Raw genomic sequence first — 23,347 nt, forward strand, 5'->3', positions numbered from 1 at the left:
CGTTTCTCACCAGGACCCGTCCAACTTTAACGGTTTCAGACAAAATAGGAGTGTCTCCCCCTTCTGTTTGTCTCTCTCTGTCTCGCTTGCTCTCTTCCTCTTGGCTCATCTCCCCTCTTTCCAGACTTTGAAGGGAGCTCAGGCTTCTAATATAAGGCAGGTCCCTACCACAACAAAGGAGGCAACTCTGACTTTGAATAAACACTTTCTCTGTCTCTTTTTTCCCCTCCTGTCTGCACCCCCCCCCACCCCCACCAACTTCCATATTTTCCCTCTCTGTGTTACTTCGCTTTTGGCCTTGCTGAGATGCATGTCCACTTGTTTTGTCTTTTCCATGGTAGCCAGTCTTCTGGAATAGATTAGGAAGAGTGGGTGGGGCGGCAGTGGGGGTGGAGTGTATGTAGCAAAAGATCTGAACTTGGTAGAGGAGGAGAAAAAAAGGTGTAAAAGGGGGCTGAAGTGTGAAAAAAAAAGACCCAAGTAAGGAAGAGGGATGGAGAAGGGGAGTGAGTCACTGAATAATGGGAAGGGGAGCTGGGAGGGGACGGAGACGGACAGGATGCAGGTCACTGTCAGTAAGTGGAGCAGCTCTGTATTAGGTTTATTTAAGCTGGTAAGAAGAATCAGTATGCAGGAAAAAAATGTCTTCACTATTAATGTGTGGACAAAAAAAAACACTTTAAACAAGCAGAGCTTTGATATGAGGGAAAACGAGGAACTGAAAGCTGATTTTTTTTATATGACTTAGTGTAGTAATGCATGTCTTATTAACAGTCCTGTAGCATAACATTTGCTTTCATGCCATGTAGGGTCCCCTGTGGTGTTTCAGACTTCACCATTCTGGTTTTCACAGTTCCACCTCTGTGCATACTTTACCCATAATCTCCCAAATCCTGCCTCATTCTATGGCTTGTAAGCTTGTATTTGTTAACTTCCCCACACTGCATTTGCAATGTAGAACATTATGAGCTGTCATCACCCCCACCTCCACACTGTCCCCCCAACTCACACCCTTCTGCTCTGTGCTGGCTGGGTTATAACCACAGGCCTCCTCTCTGTGCTCTGAGCATATGTTACCACAGCCAGCTAGCTCAAAGTTACATAAATGGATATTCTCTGTCTCTTTTTTTTTTGGCCGTTGTCATTACAGAGTGGTATTGTATGTTTTAGGCATTGTGTAGTTGCAGCCAGTCTCTCGAGTGTGTGTGCTTTGTGGTAGGGAGGCGCTCTTTGAGTGTGGGTCTCGGTGGATGGGCTACACTCCTGCCAGGGCTTTGGGCTTGCCAGAGAATCCATTTACGCTTCACAGGTTTTCAGCATTATAGTGGTTCTTCTGGAGCATCTTCCATGTTAGGAAGATGTCCTGCAAGTGTGTGTGTGTGTGTGTGTGTGTGTGTGTGTGTGTGTGTGTGTGTGTTTGTGTGTGTGCTCCTATGTGTGCATATGTAAATGTGTTTGGCATATAGTAGTGCAAAACTATGCATTAGCAAGGAAACTAAGTGCTAAGTTTTGTTTTTAATAGCAAATGTGGAAAAGAATGGTTCTACTTAAGAATGGCTAATAGTCAGTACAGTTCCTTTGTGGAAAAAGTGTTTTACATTCAGACAGACTCGTCCACAAACCACCCCAGTCCCACAGCTGCCTGCCCTGCCGACAAGCTGTCAGTCATCTTCAATTTGTTACTTACTACAATTGGCCTGAGGACTACTGGCACATATGTATGTATACACACACACACATACACACACACACACACACACACACACACACACACACACACACGCACACACACACACACACACACACACACACACACACACGCACACACGCACACACGCACACACACACATGCACACACACACATACACACACACACACACACACACACACACACACACACACACACGCACACACACACACACACACACACAATTCATAAGGAGAATCACTGTACAGTTCTGTTTTAGCATGATTAATCAATTGTTCAGCAGTCTCATAATTTAATGAGTCTCTGCAATGTGTCAGAAAACTTGATCTCTTGCACAGCATACTGGCAGACAGGAGTATTAATAAAAATATTATCTACTGTATTTTGAACCAGGAAACAAGCCAAAAGAATATTTTACTAAGGAATGAAAACTGAAGCATAAAGTCTAAAACCTTTGAGTTTACATGGAATGCAAAGAACAAGCCAGTTTTGAGAGTTATTTGCTGTAAGGCACATCTGGGTTTCCATAAAACATGGAAAAACAAGAGAAGAACCCCCCCCCCCCCCCAAAAAAAAGAACAGAGAAATGGAAACTAACCACACTCCTGTACTATACATGACATGGCCTGTTTAAATGATCAAAGAAGAATGTGCTGATGTTTTCTGACAACTGATTACAAAACAACACACAATGCAGACACCTGGGATGGAGAAAGCAACTTGTGTTCACTGAGTTAGTGCAAAAGGTATCTTAAATAAGTATGCCACTATAGAAAGGTTCAGTTAAATAAAGATTTATATTATAGAGAAGATAAAAACAGCATTGCCCAAAACAATGAAAAAAAGTGCATTTGTTTAAAGTAGATTCCCCTTAACACTCCGCACACTTATGCACAAACACAAGCACATGCACACACAAACACACACAAACACACACACAGACACTACACACACACACACACACACACACACACACACACGCACACACAGAACCCTGTCAAGGTCAGACGCGACGCACCAGCATGCATTAGCCTGCTGTTGTATTCTGGACTTTATTGTCATGGTCTGCTTTGCTTGCAGTGAACCTTGCTGTGGAAAATCAACATAAAAATAGAGTCTGAATTCAGTAATCCAGTGTTTACTTCTATTTTAGTTCACGTGTGGTTCTGTGGTCTCATAATCTTCTAAACTGAAATTATGTAGAAAGAAGAGGGACACTACCATATTTGGATACATGTTTGGTCACATCACATTTCACAGACCATGGCTGCTTCTGGCAATTGTCGGTTTACTGTCATCAAAAGTATCATAATCACAAATGAGGGGCATCTGCATAAACCACACTATGCCTCTCACATAATTGATCTGTATCTGTGATAGAGACGCAATTAATTTACTCATTACTCCCTTAATTTGTGCGTTTGTCTGGAATTTGCAGGGTATCTCAGCTGCTTTTAGTTCATATGAAACTAAAACTTTAACAGTAACAGCATTGTCCTCATTTGGCTGCTTTCAGAAATCTGTGACAAAACAGGAATTAAAATATGTCATTGATATAGCAGTCTCACCATGAAATCCATTGACCTTTTTTATTTCTCAGACAATTTTGGCTGGTAATTGGATAAACGTGGAATCTCTGAAAAGGATAATGAGCATCCATGGTACTTTGAAACATCCTGATTTCTGCGTCTGCAGGAAGGACAAAGCTCTGGTGGGCAGTACCAGCCTTCTCTACCTCTCCCTAAATATCTGTCTCACTTCTGTGGGAATCCTTGAGTTGATACAGCTGACGAGCAGGTGTTGCAGATTTGACTTACATTGTCTTCTTCCCTTTCCCTTCTGCCCTAACTACATTTTCTTATCTGTTACACATTACGCTGGACCCCCTGTTATTATTCCACCACTCTGGAAGTGGTGTGTTTACATAACCTTACAGAAGTGTATGACTGAGGAGATACATGCCATATATTCTGCTGCTTGATATACAGTAAAAATACAAAAATAAATTATAAATAACTAAAAAAACAACAACAAAAAAAAAATATTCCAGTGCTGGGTATTGTTGATTTTATGAGATATCTGTCACAGATAAGGCTATATTATGGCACAGTGTGTGTGTGTGTGTGTGTGTGTGTGTGTGTGTGAGGGAGGGAGAGTTCATGGTCTCTATGTTCATGCATCAGTGCGCGTGTGCATGCGTGCATGTGTGAGGCGAGGGCAGTGCCCACATTCCTCCGGCATTCTTAACATTCTCCGCCTGTGGCACCCTGGCCAATCTCTGCAGTCTGAGAGAGACAGAGAAAGAGAGAGAGAGAGTTAGATGTGTGAATGTGGTAGACTCTGTTCTTTTGATTTGCGACGACAGCGAAGGGAGGCATAATTAACTAGTAGAGCCGAAGTCTTTGCCTCCACCACGTGGCGGAAGAGGAAGGTACAATTAGCGGAGACCTATACACAGACTTCTCCCACCAAATATGCCGCTGTATACCACATCCGCTTGTAGCCCGTGCCATGGAAAACGATTTTCATTATCACCAGTATGCATATTTGATTTCAGGAATTACTGTGCATAACTATTAGTTCCCGTTGCTGTTTATAAACATCACTGCATGACATGTAGATTATACGCAACGTGGCTTGTTCACTAATTTAGAGTTCGATTTAAACATTGATGCCATGTTGTTCATGCTAATATAAGGCTACCAAGAGACCTACTAAAATTATCATTTCAATGCACCAATATACCTGGCGAATCACAGTGAAGCTCAGTTGTGCAGGAATAATCCAAAAAATATGGTCTGATTTATTTTAACAGGTTTCGTAAATTTGATGATTTTAGTTTTGAAGCAGTCCTGAAAATATAGGGGCTTATGAGTGTCACAGTGCAGTACGATAGGAATAAGATATTGATTTATCTACATGTGTATAAGTTCTCGAGAGATGTTTAGAACTTCTGCATATTCTCATATTTCTGCTGCATCGTTTGGTGTTTTAAGCAATAAATAGGATTTTTAAAAACTAAATAAGATCATAATTTATACAAGATTAGGCTACCTTCTAGCTTTAGAGCTATAAATATCTAAAACTATATAGTCTAAAACATCAGAAAAAGAGGGCAGAAAGTAAAGAGGTCATTGCGTGTATAGGCACGCTTTTGTTTTACCAGTTGTTTGTCTCCGTCATCAGATTTAAGGTGGGTCATTTTCGATTTGGCATAATGCTACGAATGCACTTAAAGTGATAGAAAATCGGCTAAATGTTCTCAGACACAGTATTTTGCTGTTCATTCCATCGCGAGCGGTGGGATTATTCCACTCAAAACATTTTAATTCCACTGTTCCCTAATGATCCCGGCTCGTGGCTGGTTAATCCTCACTGCGTTAATTAAAAGAGCATGAACCCAGAAAACTCTCCATCTGCTGTGCTTTCTTTCCGCGGGTAGACTGCGCACACTGCTGACTTTTTACTCTTTTCGGAGAAGGAAAAGTGATATTGTCGAGACTATTTGATAGTCAGAGCATTAAAACTGACCCAGAGCCCAACCCTGACATTCCGACCCTATGCTGCCAATCTACTGCTAAAAAATAGTTCGATTTCTGCCAGAGGCTAAAATTATTTTCCTGGCTAACAGGATTATTCTGTTTGTAGGCCTATTTCATATGAATTTTAAAAAGAACAAGTTAGAGTTATCTTAACACTCAAAGGAAAAAAAAAAACATTCATTCATATATTCTCTCTCTCTCTCTCTCTCTCTCTCTCTCTCTCTCTCTCTCTCTCTCTCTCTCTCTCTATCTATCTATCTATCTATCTATCTCTCTCTCTCTCTCTCTCTCTCTCTCTCTCTCTCTCTCTCTCTCTCTCTCTCTCTCTCTGGAGCTAGCCTTCCACCCACAACCCCTCCATCTGTTTCTGTCTCTCGTTCGCGCTGGTCCTGGAGTTAAAGCCCACATTTTGAAGCTTCAAAACCGTGACGTGTTTTTCTGAGTGATCTCTCTCAAAGCTAGTCACTCTCTGCGAATTAAAAAACTTTAAAAACTATTTTATCCGACAATACCCTGGATGTATAACACAATTATGAAATTTCGTTAGTACTTGCAGGGAATACAGTTATTGAAAGGCAGTTATTATTCGAGAATTTTTGCTAACATGGAGCTGTGGATATGGACGTGGCGGATTTTCTTCCTAGCTTTGGTCCTCTCCCTGCTGGATTCAGTGCTGCCGCAGCTGCGCTACACCGTCCACGAGGAACTGGAACACGGGGCTTTTGTCGGCAACATAGCCGAGGACCTTGGTTTAGACGCCAACAAACTCTCTACCCGTAGGTTTCGCACTGTTTCGGCTTCAAAGAAACAATATTTAGAGGTGAATTTAGAGAACGGCGTTTTATTTGTGAATGACAGAATCGATCGAGAGCAACTATGTGAGCAAAGTCCATATTGTTCTTTCCATCTCCAAGTTGTTATCGAAAATCCATTGGAGTTGTATATAGTGGAGGTCGAAATTTTGGATGTGAACGACAACTCTCCAAGTTTTCCATGGGGTGAATTTAACCTGGATATTTCCGAGTCTGCGATTCCCGGGTCACGTTTCTCACTTGAAAGTGCGCAGGACCTGGATGTTGGTGATAACTCTCTCCGCTCATATCTACTAAGCGTAAACGAACATTTCGTCTTGGACATACAAACTCGTAGCGATGGTAGTAAGTTTGCGGAACTCATTTTGGAGAGCCCCCTGGACAGAGAGCAGCAGAAGACCCATCAAATGGTTCTTACCGCGGTGGACGGAGGCTTGCCAGAGAGATCCAGTACTACCCAGATAAACATAGTGGTTCTTGATGCAAATGACAACGCACCTGTTTTCGACCAGAACTTCTATAAGGTGAGGCTTGTAGAGAACGTACCGGAAGGTACGGTGGTAATAAAACTGAATGCGTCAGATCTGGATGAAGGATCAAACGGAGAGATTGCATACACTTTCAGTGGGCACGCTCCCATGAAAGTGCGCGAACTATTTACGGTTGATTCACTTACCGGAGAGATCAAGGTGAAAGGACTCGTGGATTACGAAAAGGCAAGAATGCATGAAATATATGTACAAGCGAAGGATAAAGGACCGTCTGCAGTGGCAGTACACTGCAGAGTTCTAGTTAGTGTCGTAGACGTGAACGACAATCTTCCGGAGGTAATTCTCACCTCCGTTTCAACACCGGTCCGAGAGGATGCACCCCCCGGCACAGTAATAGCCGTCATCAGCGTGATGGATCCGGATTCGGGAGAAAACGGAAACGTGCACTGCGAAATTCCACATCATGTACCATTTCAGCTTTATTCTCCGTTTAAGAACCACTACACTTTGGTTACAAACGATTTTCTAGACAGAGAGACGGTATCCGAATATAATGTTACTATCACAGCCAGGGACATGGGCTCACCTCCACTTTTCACTAAAAAATCTCTACTGGTACAGGTTTATGATATTAATGACAACGTTCCCTGGTTCAAGCAGCCGTCGTACACTGTTTACCTGACAGAGAATAATGCTCCAGGAGCATCGGTTTTTACTGTTACGGCACAGGATGCAGATGTGGATCAAAACTCTTATTTGTCATACTCTATTTTGGAAAGTGTCATACAAGCAATGCCCGTGTCTACATACATGTCCATCAACTCAGACAACGGCAACATTTACGCCTTGCGTTCTTTCGACCACGAAGAGCTTAGAAGCTTTAACATGGTGATCCAGGCTGAGGACGCTGGCTTTCCATCGTTGTGCGCAAATGTGACCGTGAACGTCTTTATTCTGGATCAAAATGACAATGCACCAGTTATTATCTCTCCTTTATCAGAGAATGGGACAGTAGCGACTGAAGCTGTTCCTAGATCTGCCGACGTTGGATATCTAGTGGCTCAGATTACTGCCACGGATGCAGACGAGGGCCAAAACTCGCGTCTCTTCTACCAGGTCATGCAGGCTACAGATCCCAGTCTGTTTAGTGTTGGTCTCTACACAGGAGAAATCAGGACGATTCGACGAATGGTGGAGAAAGATCCCACAAGGCACAGGCTGGTCATTATGCTCAAGGACAACGGTCAACCTCCCCTCTCAGCCACGACTTCCATCATCTTGTCAGTTGTTGACAGCGTGCCGAAGTCCGTGCCTGATTTCGACGACCTCTCATTAAGCCCCCAGTATTGGGGGAACCTCACTCTGTATTTAATAGTGTCTCTGGGCGCTGTTGCATTCACGTTTCTGGTGGCTATAATTGTTCTGGTTACAATAAAAGGATACAGGGACAGACATTTTTTCCACGGGTGTAACTTGTCTGTTAGCTCCTGCTGCGGTTTCCGTTATGAGGCGCCCACCACAGAAGCGTTTAAAAATTCGAATTTAAATGTGCATATATCCTCTGGATCCAAAAGACCCACAAATTTTGTTGAGATGAATGGCAATACCCAAGTCACGCAGAAATACTGCTATAAAATGTGCTTGACCCCAGCATCATCTAAAAGCGACTTCACGTTCCTAAAGCCGTGTAGCCCGGAAATTACAACGACCAGAAATAATACTACGAGACCGGACAATGGCTCATTCACCTGGAGCTCAAGTAGCCGAGCTCTTGATACAAATTACGTTGGAGCTTCTCCGAGCGGGGTAAGGGTGAAAAATAGCTGAACTTTCACAATAACCTACTTGTACACTATGGGTATAATTTCTATATTTTTCTTAAACAAAAAATACTTGTGTTGTTTAGCTTTTATGTGACAGCAATGGTTTTATATGTAGGGGATGGTTGTAACACTTTTTGTTTCAGCACTTATAATTCACAGAATATTTGCTCTCAGATTTTAACATAAAGTACCCTTATGTGTCTACTGCAACTTTGCTATATGACAGAATGCAATAACTGATGCCAAATACAAGGAGTTCCATTGTTACAACCTGCCCCGCTACTGGGGTAAGTTGTAACATCACCTGGGGTTGTAACAATAAGATTGAAGATTTAAACATTGAAACCACACCACAAACTATACAAACTAAAAAATGCTAACAAAATAGCCATTAAATACCTTTCATACATATGAAGTTGTACTTGTGCTCAATTCTACAGATCAGACGAGCAAACAAAGATTGGACACTGATGAAGACTCAACGGAAATATGCACATAAGAGGTAGTTGCCTCACATGTGGGGCGTGTACAGATACACGCATTCATGCATTACCCAATGCTCCCCATTTCATTCCCTGCTTAGGCCGGCCAGCACGGGAGAGACCCTGAAGGTCCTGTGCAGAGAGACAGTGGACAACGTGGACACCAGTATCTACGAAGCAGTACCAGAGTACTGGACATGGAGAAGCAATGGTAGATGAAGTGTGACAGTTATTAATTTTGCCATAACTAGATGGAAGTTACCTTTGTAAACATTTCGGTTTGTGTTTCAGTAGGGCATTTTATACAAAACATCCTTGTAAAACATCTCAACAAAGTTTTTTTTGCCTTTTATCGTCACTGCCAGCAATTAATTGCAATTGTTAATTCCATTTTGTCAACACAGATTCCAGTGACTCAACTCAGGTTGGTGTCTTTCCATATCTTTCTTGGACACCTTGGTATGGCCATCCGGATACCAGCCACCTTTTGTCCGACTACCAACACAATGTTCACATTCCGGGAACACCGTCCACGCTCTGCAAACTACAGCTAGCGAACAATGGGGACCTCGACGTCTACAACTCATTCTCTACTTTTGGAAAGAATAAAAAATTTATATCGAAGTACGACCAGCATGATGACACCGTTACAACCAATGACCTTTACAAATGAACTACTCAGCAGAATTTCAGGCTTAAAACATTAATCAAAGTGACAGGAACGTCTTAACTGTATATTGTGCACTTTGCATTTGCATTCATACTTTGCACCATTGGTTTGGGATCAGACATGTCCCAAATAATAACATTAGCTTGACACATAATAGCTGTGTAATCACTAAACAAAGTGTTACAATTTGAAGTAGTCTGTAATTTCTAGTTGCCCGGTTTAGTATACTGTCGGTCTCAAACCATGATAGCATGATAGCATGACCCTGTCCGTGGTCCTGAAACTGTCAAAGCATGGAAGATGTGCAGTAGTTTAACCTCGTGAGCAATGAACACAATGACTTTTGCATGAGGGTCCGGTGGGCGGGGGAGGGGGGGAGTATTTGGGTAGTTATGTTAAAAAAATGTTAACTGATAAAAGTAACCACAATAATGTTTTTTTTTGTTGTTGTTTTTGTTTTTTTTAAGCCATTCAATCACAAAACGTGGAGGGATCGTGCAAAAAAATATGCTGTTTTGATATTAATCTCCTTTTGGAAGAAAACATATTTATTCCTCAAGTCTGAGACGATTTCTCGAAATATATGTCTTATGTCCTTGCACTTTCTGAAGTGAATGAGAGTCAGATATCCTGCCACCATGCAAGCAAATTCCCTGAAAGTTTTGGAGTGAAAACAAAAGTGAATTATCAACGTTGAAACTGTATTTGGTACAGTTGTTTTGTGATATTGCGCACATTTCAGTGCTAGTAGTCATTCACGCATCATCGTCAGAAGGTATTAAAGGTATTACATTTAAATAATTTTAATACTGTAGAATTGTTTAATTCGCACGGTGTCGCTACTCTGTGGGAAGTCAGCCCAAAAGGTATGCCCGTTGAATATTTTTTCTTGTTGATCTGTGATCAGTTTACTCTTTTGGTCATACCAGTTATGAGCAGGGGCGCTACAAAGGAAGCTGTTCTTGTCTCAGCTCTGATGCACCGTTAGCTTCAGCACGGGGGCGTGTGTTCTAGGAAGCCATGACAGATTGCTATGCTTCGTATCGTGTGCAAAGTCTCAGACTCCCGCTAACAATAATGTCGGTTCGTTTCTAAAATTACAGGATGTTTAATATGTTAATTGTCACATTGTTGTAAAACAAGTTGTTCGGACGTGAATCTCCGTATTAAGTCACAGAATTTTCTCGTTGCAATGAATCTACGCGTTTTCGTGCTCCCGTGGAAAGGGCATCGCTGTTCAGTTATTCTTTTTTCTCTGTGGAGCATCGCTTCAGCCGTTACAAGATATTCCATTCCGGAAGAAATTCCAGAGGGATCAGTAGTTACGAATTTAGCTGCAGATTTGGGCCTGGACGCACGTAGTCTCCCGGAACGCAAGGTAAAGCTCGATTATATTCACAGTAAAAAATATCTGGATATTAACAAAGAGACGGGGGAAATGTTTATAGCGGAGAAGATTGACAGGGAATATTTGTGTCCGGCAAAGACATCCTCATCCTGTTTTCTTAAAATGGATGTTATTATCGAGTATCCAATACGCATCTTTAATATTGAACTGGAAATCATGGACATAAATGACAACTCCCCTCAGTTTAGAAGAGAACGCATAACACTCGATATTTCAGAATCAGCAACCCCTGGCGAGAGGTTTTCGCTAACCAATGCTGTAGATGCTGACGTTGGGGAGAACTCCATCAAAAAATATTATTTGAGTGACAGTGATGAGTTTACTATAGATATTCAGTCTGGAAGTGACGGGACTAAATACGTGGACTTGGTGCTAAAGGACACTCTTGACAGAGAAAAGCAAGCTGTCCATAACCTTATACTTACTGCTGTGGACGGCGGCACACCTGCACGGTCAGGTACAGCTAGCGTCGTAGTTCAGGTGTTGGATACCAACGACAATTCACCACAGTTTGATCGGCAGGTGTACTCGGTCGATTTAATTGAAAATGCATCAATAGGTACGCTAGTTATGCAGCTCAACGCAACAGACTTGGACGAAGGCACAAACGCCGCACTAACATACTCGTATACGCTATACACGTCGGAGAAAACCCAAGAAAAGTTCTCACTAAATCCTAATACAGGAGAGATCAGGGTAAAAGATGTCATTGACTTCGAAGAAATTAAAAGCTTTGATATGTATGTTGAAGCCAAAGATAATGCAGCAAACCCGCTTTCCGGGCAATGTAAAATAATGGTATTTATTGCTGATTTAAATGACAATTATCCCGATATAACGATTAAATCTTTTAAAAATTCAATCAAAGAAAACGTCGCCGTAGGAACACACATAGCTGTAATCAGTGTTAGCGACAGGGACTCTGGAGATAACGGCAAAGTTGATCTCTTCATACGTGATGCTGCGTCATTACCGTTCGCGCTCAACAAGTCTTCGGAGGACTACTTCTCGCTTATTGTTAAAGAGCCGTTAGATCGCGAGAAAGTCTCTAGGTATGAGATAACATTCCATGTTAGCGACAAAGGAACTCCCCCACTGACTGATAACGAGACGATCAGTTTGGAAATTCTGGATGTCAACGATAACGCACCAGTGTTTCCTCAGTCATTTTACACTATCCACCTATTGGAAAACAACGAACCCGGGGCACTTCTATGTTCTCTCACGGCTCATGATCCAGATTTGAATGAAAATCAATATCTGGTTTATTTTATCATGGAGAGGGAAGTTGCTAACACCTCCATGTCCATGTTATTCTCAATAAATCCCGAAACCGGTAACCTTTACGCATTACGCACGTTCGATTATGAAAGGGAGAGAGGCTTTCTCTTTCACATCGAAGCAAGAGACTCTGGTATCCCCCCACTCAGCAGTAACGTGACAGTACACATAATTATTCTTGACCAAAACGACAACACCCCTCAAATAGTATCTCCGTGGCGTGCACAAGGGTCCATCATTGAAGAGGTCATCCCGCGGTCCACCGACAAAGGCTCGCTAATCAGCAAAGTCATCGCACTGGACGCAGACTCCATGCAGAACTCCCGCATAACGTACCAGTTCTTACAAATCACTGACACGACGCTGTTCAGTTTGGACCAGTACAACGGCGAGATTCGGACCACCCGCATGTTCAGTTACAGAGATCCCAAACAGCAACGCCTTATTGTAATTGCCAAGGACAACGGGGATCCTCCTCGCTCAGCGACAGTCACCATTCAGATTTCCACAGTGGAACAGGTGGTCACACAGTTCACGGAGACAACTGAGGTGCCCATAGAATATGACCTGTTCACAGATTTGAATCTTTACTTGCTGATCGGCCTGGGGTCAGTGTCGTTTTTGCTGCTGATCACAATTTTGGTCATTATTGTGCTCAAGTGTCAGAAAACCAAACCTGCAAAAGCAGTGGCTCAGGGCCGGAACAGCATCATCAGCCAGAGGAGCTCGACCGTTGCCGACTCAACGCTCATCTCAAGCGATGCCTACTGGTACAGTCTGTTCTTGGCCGAGACCAGGAAAGGAAAGGTGGTGGTCCGACAGCCTCTACCAAATGGCAGTGGCTTTATTGTATCCAGTATACCCCGGAGTGCTCTTACTGTCACTAGCGAATCAAGGTCTTCCACTTTACAGGTAGCGTATACAACCCTATGCTTTTACCCACCCACCCACCATTTTTGCACCCTTTCTTTTCTCATGCATCGTTCTCAGAGAGAGAAAATAAGCCTACACTCAAGCTAGCATATAATACAGTACAAATACACACATAGCCCTACTTCCCGGCTTCCATAAGCCACACATTAGCACTGTTATGAATATTTTGATACATACAGGAATGTCAGTAAACTTTGCAAGAATGCACAGGGCAGGCAGCACAGATAATGACGGTTTAAAGTCTGCCTGCCACCTGGGCCAGTTACTAGCTCTTCTGTTCTCTCAACACACACACAAACCCAATACACATCATGCATTCAAACCTATTAAAATTTTTATTTGGTGACATTTTGAATAGGAACAATTTTACTGTCAGTAATAGAAATTGCAGAATTGCCTTGGATGGAACAGCACACTGCATTTGTCTGTAATTGCACAGGTTCTAGTAGCAGTTTTCATTCTTAACCAAGTCAAATAAAGCTGTAATAAATTTACAGAGTTAAATACTCAGTCCAGTCTTAATCCCCCCCCCACCCTCAAATTAATACTAAGATCTATAAGATCTATAATCTATAATCTATAATAAACCCAATAAGAGTGCTTAATTTGACTGCATAAGCAATTATAATAGTGCATGTGACAGATGTATTTAGCTCTTTGACAGTGAAACATCTTTTCAACAGAAGACTGATGTACTCGTTTGTAAGTTTGATTTGTATGAGATTCAAGTCTGCAGGAAATTTGCACTGGGTTTGTTTTTAACCGAACGTGTTTTCTGCTTGGCAGGAGTCCAGCAGCGATCTACCTTAACCTCAATCTCTTCCTTAAAGACAATTCTTCTGATACTACAATCATCTTAGCCAGGTTGGGGAACTCTTGAGAATCCCATTCCTATGCACAGCTGGTCCCCCTTGGAACGTCTCATCCGACTGGGAAAAAAAAACAAAAAAACAAAACATTGCTGAAAATTCCACCAAATTGACTATAAAACTGTAGCGACATCAAGAATCACTTTGCATGGCTGACTGACTTAATATGATAAAACTGAGTAAAATGCCCATATAGAATGAGTGGGTGGGGAGTTGACCTGGAGAGGAGGAGACTATTTTCAGCAGAGGAAAAACAGAACTTTCAAGGAACTCTCAACCCTTGAGTTTCACCACCTCTTTGGACAGTATGGACACAGTGAGTGGCACAGTAACAGTCATGCCCTCCTGACGAAGCCCACTGAATACAAATACACCTCAGTGTGTTCTGCATGCCAACTATGAATGCTAAACTAGGCCCTAATTCATTTATATCAATTTGGATCAGAACTGCACAGTTTCCTAAACCTAAGCCATATGTGAAGTTTCACTATGGCTGCATACACATGCAGAAATGTCTGTAATCAGCTCATTTTTTAATACAGTGCATATGGCTTAAATATGGTATGTGGATCTGGAAAGAAAACAAAACAACCATACTGTATACTATGAACTAGTTATATGCAGTCATTGATTAGTGTATCAATTGGCAAGTGTCATATTATTTCTCTGCTGACATCAAAAATGGTAAAGTAATATTCAGCATGTACTTATGATGAAATGCTTGGACTATATCTCAGGTCAGCTAAGAGTTAACGCTACTCCTCATCTCTGCCAGCATAATAGATGAACTACCTGCATTCATATCCACGGTGCATACATCTGTCAGGGATCTATTACTCTTAATCTTTAGTGCTGATTTCATACTGCTGTATACAGTATTTAAAGAACCAGTTTCCTGTACTTGGGTTAAGTCTAGTCTTAGACTAATTTGCAGCTCAAGTTTTGCATCATTATTGGATTTCTTTTTAGTCTACTTTTAGGCTTAACCTCTGTGTGGGAAACCGTTTTATCGAGTATACCTTAATAAAAGTCACTGCTTCCAGTGAATTTTCACCTCACTGAAACTGCCCATCAAATCTGTGTAGGGAGAGTGTGTTGGAATGACTCATCTAGCCATACACAGAGCTGTAAGTAGCTGCAAGGGGTTAAAGAAGCAATGAGTAGCTCTGCCAGGGCACCAAAATGACTGGTTATACATTGTAAGTGTGGACCCTAATCTGGTGAGTGAGGGCTTGATTTGTCCACAGTAAGGACAAATCATTCTAAACACCTTCTATTTTAACTAAGTGGATAGTTTTGCACTGCCTCACTGCTTAATCCAACTGAAAGTACACCGTTAGCCAAATTTGGGGTTGTTTTAGGAAAATTTGTTGGAAAATTGTTAGGATATTTGTTTTTTTTTATCAAGGCAAAATGCACATAGAGTACATTGCACACAAATTAAAAATACATTGCATCCTGTTTCGAAATTTCTGTTCAGTTGCACTGTATTTGTTTAAGGAAATATGTGCACATTTAGATCCCATTATAACAGGCATCATAAACATGCAAAAAAATTATACACGTACATACAAAAAATCAAAACCTTTGCTATCATGTTTAATTGTTTTGAAAATGACATCTACAGATAATGCTGTACTTCATTCATTCAGAGTATGTATTTTTGGTAATCAAGTTTTAACTTTTAGCCTGTAACAACCCATGTAATCAGTCATGTGGTCAGGAGTGAGCCAAAAAGATATGATGAATTAGAGAAATAGCTAAATGCTACTCATTGTTTCTTTATAAATTATTAGACTGTTTTTTATATAAAGAACTGTTCTACTGAAAAATACTCTGTTTAGTTTTTTTGGGTATTGGGTAATAAGATTTTACAAATTTATATTGTTTTATATGGTATATGAAAGTCAGTCTCTTAACAAAACAAAATGTATTATTTATATTGCTGCTTCTAGTGTTATGTGTCAAGTGAATCATGTTCTGAATTGTATCAGTGCTGCAACACTGGCCAAGCTGACAAATCTTGCCATCTGAAATATTCTATCTCACGAACTTTAAAACTGTGAGGAATTTTGTAACTTTATACTGAAAATGCCAGCTGTTTTCAGTATGTTGTGAGGCAGAAAGAGTGACAGTCAGGTGCAAAAGGCAAAAACAGGGAGAAAATCAGGATGAGAACTTGTTGGAGAGACTGTAGTAGAAATGTGGGTAACTTGTCTCAGTAGTGATATGTGTGCAGAATCTAGACAGAAAGGAGAGGAACCAGCCTGGAACAAGGACACAGCAGCACCTATCTTTTACTCTGAACACTTGCTTCCTTGTTCCCCAACACTGTGCTTTCACATATGAGTGCCACCCACGTCCTTGGAAGGATAAAGTACACTAACAAAAGAACAGACAAGAACGAAAAATGTGTGCCTTTTTGTACTGTATGCTATGAGAAAGCACAGAAATGGTGGCGCTTCGTCTGGAGCGTCATGTGGAGCTGGACTGATGTGGCTCACCAGCTGGACACGCTTAGAATTATTAATGCCAGAGAGAGCCAGAGGAGATGTAGGTGACCCAAGGATCCTACTCGGAATGACATCCGAATTTAAAATGTTCCATTTAGACTAACAGATGCTTAGCTTTTCCTAATTCACTAGAGGGGAATCCTCTACATTGTTAATACATTGTTACATTGCTTGAATTTCAGTGTTCTCTCAAACCCGAGTATTCATTTTCATTTGTAAGGCTCATTTCTCTATGTACAACATACGTACTGCACCTCTAAGACATTCAGGGCAGCCTGCATTCAGTACCCAGTGACATGTTTACCAGCGGATGTATAGATGGATGCTTGCCATTGGATAAAGACATTTTCTTTTTACAGAATTGGTATTATAGTGTCACTGTTTACTAAATGTCTTTCTTGTAAATACAGCAACATTAATAAAGGATTTAAACCATGGTTTGCGTGTGGCTCCTAAATGCTGTGGTGAGTTCAATAATTGATTTAATCTAATCTCAGTGTCTGGCACTGATTACAGAATAATAATGTATGGTGTTCTGTATAATGTCTAATGCATTCTTCATTCTATGGTCTTGAGCCTGAAGCACTATCACCATAGCAACAGTCGCCATGACAACCCTTTCTCCTGATTTACAATAGCAGACCTTTTAACCCCCCTTTCATCCCACATGTATTAAAACATGCAGCAAGTTGGGAATATTTTACAAACAGAGCATACCACATGCACACAGGTTTCCTGCATGCTATGTGCAAGACTATTTCAGCCTGCCTACTAATTTTGACATGAGTCTAACTGCAGCACCCAGTTCAGCTGCTGTTCTTTACTGCATCAGCATATTCTAACTATAGCTGCATAACCCCTCCCATCTCTCTCTCTCTCTCTCTCTCTCTCTCTCTCTCTCTCTCTCTCTCTCTCTCTCTCTCTCTCTCTCTCTCTCTCTCACACACACACACACACACACACAAACACTGTTAATGTATTCTGTAAATGTATACTACAGTTTTTCACCACTAAGTGGGACTATGGAGCAAACTCTGAAGATGAGCTAAAATGCAATAAGTAAATCTCAAATGGGGTTTATTGATTGATTGATTGCTTGATTGATGGATCGATTGATTTAATTGACTTTCCCACATTAGATTTATTGAAAACAACCCAATCATCTTAATGAAAAAAAAAAATTATTTATGTACAAAATAGTTTACTTTGATAAATAATGATATATTGTACAAAAGGGTGATTTAGAGGTACACTGGGTTTTTATAACAACCCACACTGCAGAATGTTTATGTTCTGAGTTTATGATTTGAGCTCATTTTATCATTACCTTTCGTCAAGCTTTAACCTTTAGTTGTTTTCTTCAAACCAAACCTAAAGTTACTTACTTGGTGTCACTTGAAAACATTGGGTTTCTATAATAAGTTAATGAGCATTGTTTGTAGCTTCAATTGCAAATACTAATTGGTAGTGCAAAATGTGTATGTCTCAGTCAAGGTATGTAGTTTGATTTTAGATTTGTGAGTGAATGGATACACTTACTGCAAAACTTACTTAGCCAATCCAAAACAACTATTCATGCATGCCATGATATAATTGTTTTGTTGATATACACTGAATGAACATTTTATTGGCGACACCTGCTCCTTCAAGATTGGAGCTTCCCTGTATGGAAATTAGACACATGGCCCCAAAGTGCAGCCTAAACTCAGATGAGCAAATTTTCCATGGATAGGTTTCAGCATGAGTTGACATTAGAATGGGAAAATCATGCGATGTGCATAACTTCAAATGAGGCACGGTCATCAGTGCTAAAATAGCCAGGGCCAGTATTTGAAAAACTGCCAACTCTGTAGGGTTTTCTCATGCAAAGGTGTTGAGAGTATACCGAGAATGGTGTGACTGAGGAAAAAACATCCAGTAAAAAGGGATACTGTAGACATAAACAACTTATCAATGAAAAGGGTCAGAGGCGGATATTAAGAATCATTCTGACAAACAGGTGGTGCACAGTTAAGTAAACTGCAGCCAGATACAATGCTGCTTCAATTAATGTGTCCAAAAGCACAGCTTGTCATCCTTTAACATTGACAGGCTATAACAGCAGATGACCACTTTGAGTGCTATTGCTTTCTAAGGGAAACATTTACATTTATGGCATTTAGCTGTAACTTTTATCCAAAGTGACTTAAAATTATGATTTAATACAACTTGAGCAATTGAAGGTTAAGAGCCTTGCTCACTGGCAACTTGCCAGTGGTGGGACTTGAACTGGCAACCTTTCGAGTTGAGTACCTTAACCACTTGAGCTACCACTGGGCAACAAAACTTCAGGGATCCAGATTGGATCCACGAGCAGTGAAAAAACATCACCTTGGCCGATGAATCCAGGTTTCTGTTGCACCATGCTGATGGGAGGGTCAGAATTTGACACAGCCCTTCCTGTCAACTGTGTCAACAGTTCAGGCTAGTGGAGGTGGAGTAATGGTGTGCAGAATACTTTCTTGGCACACCATGGATCCTCTGATACCTGTTGATGGACATTTGCACAGTAGGGCTTACCTAAGGATTGTGGCTGACCAAGTTCATCCCTTCATTGCAGCAACATCCTATGGCAGAGGGACACTTTCAGCAGGAAAATGCACCATGCCAGATCCCAGCCTCTATTGATCTTGTATTCAGAGCTTGAACTTATTCCTGTGCTGCCATGATTGGTGCCTTTATGCTGTCTTTCAATCCAGCCCTTTCCAGCTATTGGTAGAATTTGTCTATATCAGCCACTTCCACTATTTGTTGGTGGGATGTACCGTGCAGGGATTTATCTTCCCATAATGGTTCCTGCGCCTCCTCTTCATTCTAAGGTATTCATTAAGCACTTAATTACTTTCGGACATCTTCCTGGAATATTCAAAGTTGTATAACATCAACAAGACTCTAAGAGCCTTCATCAAGAACTTAATGGGTCTGTGGAAGACAACTCTAGAGGCCAACATCGAGCCGATAGCACAAGTCACCATCTTGTGCAGGATTTATCAAGGAGTTGCCCTGTCCCCACTGTTTAGGGTCCCACAGGCAAATGAGAATCATGAAAAGGCCACAAGGAAAGCTACTATAGCCAAATACCTACAAAGATTAAGGCAAGTCCTTTAGAAGTCAGCAGTATGGGAAGAAGAAGAAGATCAACAATTACGCTCTACCAATGATCCAATACCTGCTGGTATAATAAGATGGCTGATGGAAGAGATAGAAGATACTGATATCAAAACAAGGAAACTCCTCACAATGCACAGAGAGTTTCATCCCAAATCCAGCACTCTGATTCTGTACACTAGGAAGGAGGGGGGTGCCGAGGTAATTGATTGATGTCCACCCAACTGAGGTACTGAACTTAAACTGAGTTTATAAACTCTGCTAAGTCTCCTAGTACAGCACCCACAGTCGGTTTTCCCGTGCCTTGTCTGTGTTATGTCTATATAGTGGCAAGAGATATACAGAGTAATACAGAAATGAATGAAGACTGAATAATAAAAAGTTTCATCTTTTAAAGCATGTACCTGCACACTGAGTTCTCAGTCGTGGTTTTTGTAAGTTAACATTATTAAAAAGAAAATGGATAATTAAATAGGCCTATATCTAAATATAACTAATAATAACATGTCTATGTTTGAATTTGAATTTGAATTTGAGAAGGTTTAAATAAGGTTTAAATACTTGGTAATATCAATGTAAGAAAAAAACAAAGTAACATCTAAAAAGAAAGCAACATTTCTCTTTTACTTTTACATTTACCGCATTTAGCAGGCACGCTTGTCCAGAGCAACTTAGAAAAAATAAATAAATAAATAACTTTACCCTGTCAGCGGTTTTGCTGGCCCTGAAAATTGCCTTTTATAAAAGTTTTCTTCTTTTTAAAATGAAATAAAGAAACATTTAGTTACACCAGTTAATATTATGGATTGGTTTTTGGTTAGGTTTGGACTTAAATTTTTATGTTTTAAAAATCAATGCCCCTGGAGCTGTCCATTTTACTTAGGTTTTTTGCAGGTTATTTGGTCACTGATAAGGATTTTTAATTCGATTGCATATTAAAAATGAATAAAAATACATTAAATATTACATTGATGGAGCCACACGATGGCACTATCTACTAATAAATCAGGAAAAAAAAGCATTTTCGTTTGCGCTCCTCCTATTTCAAGTAAATGTAACGCAGATCAGCTCAGTTAGGTGGAGATAGTGTCTACTTCTTTTAAGAAGAAACGTAATTGTGAAAATAACCCTCAAAACGGTACATTGGCTATAACTTAAAAAGTATGGACTATGGCTTGGGTGAATGAGGTGATATGTTTCTGGATTGTGATTCTGTACTTGTTCTCCTTTTGTGCAACGGCTGTAATTTCCCGTCAGATCGTTTACTCTGTATCTGAAGAGGTGAGCCCGGGAACAATTGTCGGAAATCTTGCCAAAGAATTGAATTTAAAATTGGATGAGCTTGAATCTCGCATGCTAAGGATTGTTTCAGGATCATCGAAGAAACATTTTGATGTGAACATGAAAACCGGTGTTCTTTTTGTAGAAGAAGCGATAGACAGAGAGGAGCTGTGTCCAAACAGCTACGAATGCACTCAGACCTTAGAAGCCATAGTCAACAACCCTTTGAACGTATACAGCGTAGATGTAAAGATACTGGATATCAACGATAATACACCTACGTTTCCAGGAAAATCACAAAATATCAGGATATCTGAACTCACGTTTCCAGGGGCAAAGTTTCCTCTGCTTAGCGCGGAAGATGAAGATGTAGGAAACAATTCCGTAGCCACTTACAAGCTGTCATCCAACGCATTTTTTAACTTGGAGGTAAATGCCGAGGCTGAGACTGGGCCTTCTCCTGAGCTCGTGTTGCAAAAGGCTTTAGACAGAGAAAAACAGCCCGAAATTCATCTTGTCCTTACTGCTCTTGACGGTGGGAAACCTCTACGCTCAGGTACAACAATTATTATTGTCACCGTTTTAGATGCGAATGATAATGCGCCTGTGTTTTCCAAGCCAGTATACAAAGCACAGGTCCTGGAAAACGTAGCTATCGGTACAGTTATATTAAAGCTCAATGCAACTGATCCTGATGAGGGCGTTAACGGTGAGATTACTTACACGTTTAAACAAGGTCAAAAAGGGATTTCGGACAAATTCGCCATTAACAGCAGCACTGGAGAAATTGCCGTTGCGGGGATTTTGGATTACGAGGAGGCTAAAGCGTACGAAATCCGTGTGGAGGCCCGGGATAGAGGGCAAAGTCCACTGGCGTCGCACTGTAAAGTTCTAGTGGAGGTGCTTGACATTAATGACAATGCACCAGACATTAAAGTTTCCTCGCTTTTGGACATCGTAAGCGAGAGCGCGAAGAAAGGCACGGTAATTGCGTTTATCGCGGTTCAGGACAAAGATGAGGGTAAGAACGGAAAGGTGCATTGTTCTTTAACAAAGAACTCCCCCTTTGTGCTGGAGTCCACCCAAGGCAAATATTATTCACTTGTGTTAGGAGCGGCGCTCGACAGAGAAACGAATGAGTTGTACAATGTCTCAGTAATTGCCACAGATGAAGGTATGCCGCCTCTGTCCAGCACCGCCGTCGTAACTGTTCATATTTCTGACGTGAATGATAACGCACCTCTTTTCGCAGAGTCTTTTATTAATGTTTATGTAAAGGAAAACAGCCCGGCAGGTGCATTATTGACGGTTGTCACAGCACAAGACAACGACGTTGGTGACAATGCGCAAATAACTTTCTCGTTATCGGAAAATTCGAATGTACCCATGTCCGCTGCTGTCAGCATCAACTCTGTCACAGGTGAAATTTACAGCATGCAGTCTTTCAACTATGAAGAAATTCAACACTGGCACTTTCAGGTTCAGGCCACAGACTCCGGTGTTCCACCTGTAAGTAGCAATGTAACTATAAACATGTTTATCCTGGATGAGAATGACAACAGGCCTGTGTTTTTACCGCCTTATTCTGAACCTGGATCAGTTAACACTGAGAACACTCCCTACTCTGCTGAAGCGGGTTACTTTGTGGCCAAAATCAGAGCTGTAGACGCTGATTCTGGTTATAATGCTTTGTTATCTTATTATTTAACTGAACCAAAGGGAACTAATCTCTTCCGAATAGGAAACAGCAATGGAGAAATAAGAACTAAACGACGAATGAGCGACAATGACTTAAAATCTCATCAGCTGTGTGTTTTGGTCTCTGATCATGGAGAACCTTCACTATCAGCAACAGTGACTGTTGATGTCGTAGTTGTGGAAAGTATGGACGATGTGAGACCTTCACTAAGACAAGTGCCGATTAAAGAAGACAGTTTTTCTGATCTGAATCTGTATCTTCTTATCGCTATTGTCTCCGTATCAGTGATATTTTTGCTGAGCCTCATCGGTTTAATAGCAGCTAAATGCTACAGGACTGATGGCAGTTTCAGAGGGTACAGCGCTCCAGTGGTCACTACACACCCTGACGGGAGCTGGTCTTACTCTAAATCCACTCAGCAGTATAACGTGTGTTTTAGCTCAGACACACTGAAGAGTGACGTAGTGGTTTTCCCGTCGCCGTTTCCGCCTGCAGACGCAGAACTGATCAGCATTAATGAAGGAGACACTTTTACTCGGACACAAACTCTTCCTAGTACTGGGAAGGTAAGCGCTTTAATTATTGTCTCTAATAAATTTTAACAACAAATTTATTAATAAGCAAATAAATTCTTGTTTTTAGAGTCAGACAACCAATATTTTGATTATTAAGTTTTTATGCTGTCTGC

At 41.1% G+C, this 23,347-nt stretch overlaps 3 protein-coding genes across 3 annotated transcripts; all 3 read left to right on the top strand.

Annotated features, from left to right (window-relative positions):
• The first annotated feature begins 5,650 nt into the window (after positions 1–5,650).
• On the top strand, positions 5,651–10,305 carry LOC113590519 (protocadherin-10). The gene is made up of 4 exons (XM_027030685.3): positions 5,651–8,359; positions 8,817–8,878; positions 8,960–9,069; positions 9,263–10,305. Exons 1-4 carry the CDS (start codon positions 5,855–5,857, stop codon positions 9,529–9,531), a joined length of 2,946 nt encoding a protein of 981 aa, XP_026886486.2. The 5' UTR covers positions 5,651–5,854; the 3' UTR covers positions 9,532–10,305.
• A 195-nt stretch (positions 10,306–10,500) lies between these two features.
• Positions 10,501–16,969, top strand: LOC113590511 (protocadherin alpha-C2). The gene is made up of 2 exons (XM_027030674.3): positions 10,501–13,129; positions 13,937–16,969. Exons 1-2 carry the CDS (start codon positions 10,721–10,723, stop codon positions 13,958–13,960), a joined length of 2,433 nt encoding a protein of 810 aa, XP_026886475.3. The 5' UTR covers positions 10,501–10,720; the 3' UTR covers positions 13,961–16,969.
• A 3,783-nt stretch (positions 16,970–20,752) lies between these two features.
• Positions 20,753–23,261, top strand: LOC113590514 (protocadherin alpha-8-like). The gene has a single exon (XM_081702745.1). It carries the CDS (start codon positions 20,850–20,852, stop codon positions 23,259–23,261), a length of 2,412 nt encoding a protein of 803 aa, XP_081558871.1. The 5' UTR covers positions 20,753–20,849.
• Positions 23,262–23,347: the final 86 nt, after the last annotated feature.

This window comes from Electrophorus electricus, chromosome 19, assembly GCF_041902795.1.
Source record: "Electrophorus electricus isolate QZ-2024a chromosome 19, ASM4190279v1, whole genome shotgun sequence".
In the NCBI taxonomy this organism is placed as follows: Eukaryota; Metazoa; Chordata; class Actinopteri; order Gymnotiformes; family Gymnotidae; genus Electrophorus; species Electrophorus electricus.

What these genes read in the sequence shown, in the direction of transcription:
- LOC113590511 (XM_027030674.3), top strand. Translation starts at nt 10,721, where the DNA reads ATGAATCTACGCGTTTTCGTGCTCCCGTGGAAAGGGCATCGCTGTTCA. An exon ending in CAAGGTCTTCCACTTTACAG is followed by an intron (nt 13,130 to 13,936) that starts GTAGCGTATACA and finishes TCTGCTTGGCAG; the next exon opens with GAGTCCAGCAGCGATCTACC.
- LOC113590514 (XM_081702745.1), top strand. Translation starts at nt 20,850, where the DNA reads ATGGCTTGGGTGAATGAGGTGATATGTTTCTGGATTGTGATTCTGTAC.
- LOC113590519 (XM_027030685.3), top strand. Translation starts at nt 5,855, where the DNA reads ATGGAGCTGTGGATATGGACGTGGCGGATTTTCTTCCTAGCTTTGGTC. An exon ending in CGGAAATATGCACATAAGAG is followed by an intron (nt 8,879 to 8,959) that starts GTAGTTGCCTCA and finishes TTCCCTGCTTAG; the next exon opens with GCCGGCCAGCACGGGAGAGA. An exon ending in CTGGACATGGAGAAGCAATG is followed by an intron (nt 9,070 to 9,262) that starts GTAGATGAAGTG and finishes TTGTCAACACAG; the next exon opens with ATTCCAGTGACTCAACTCAG.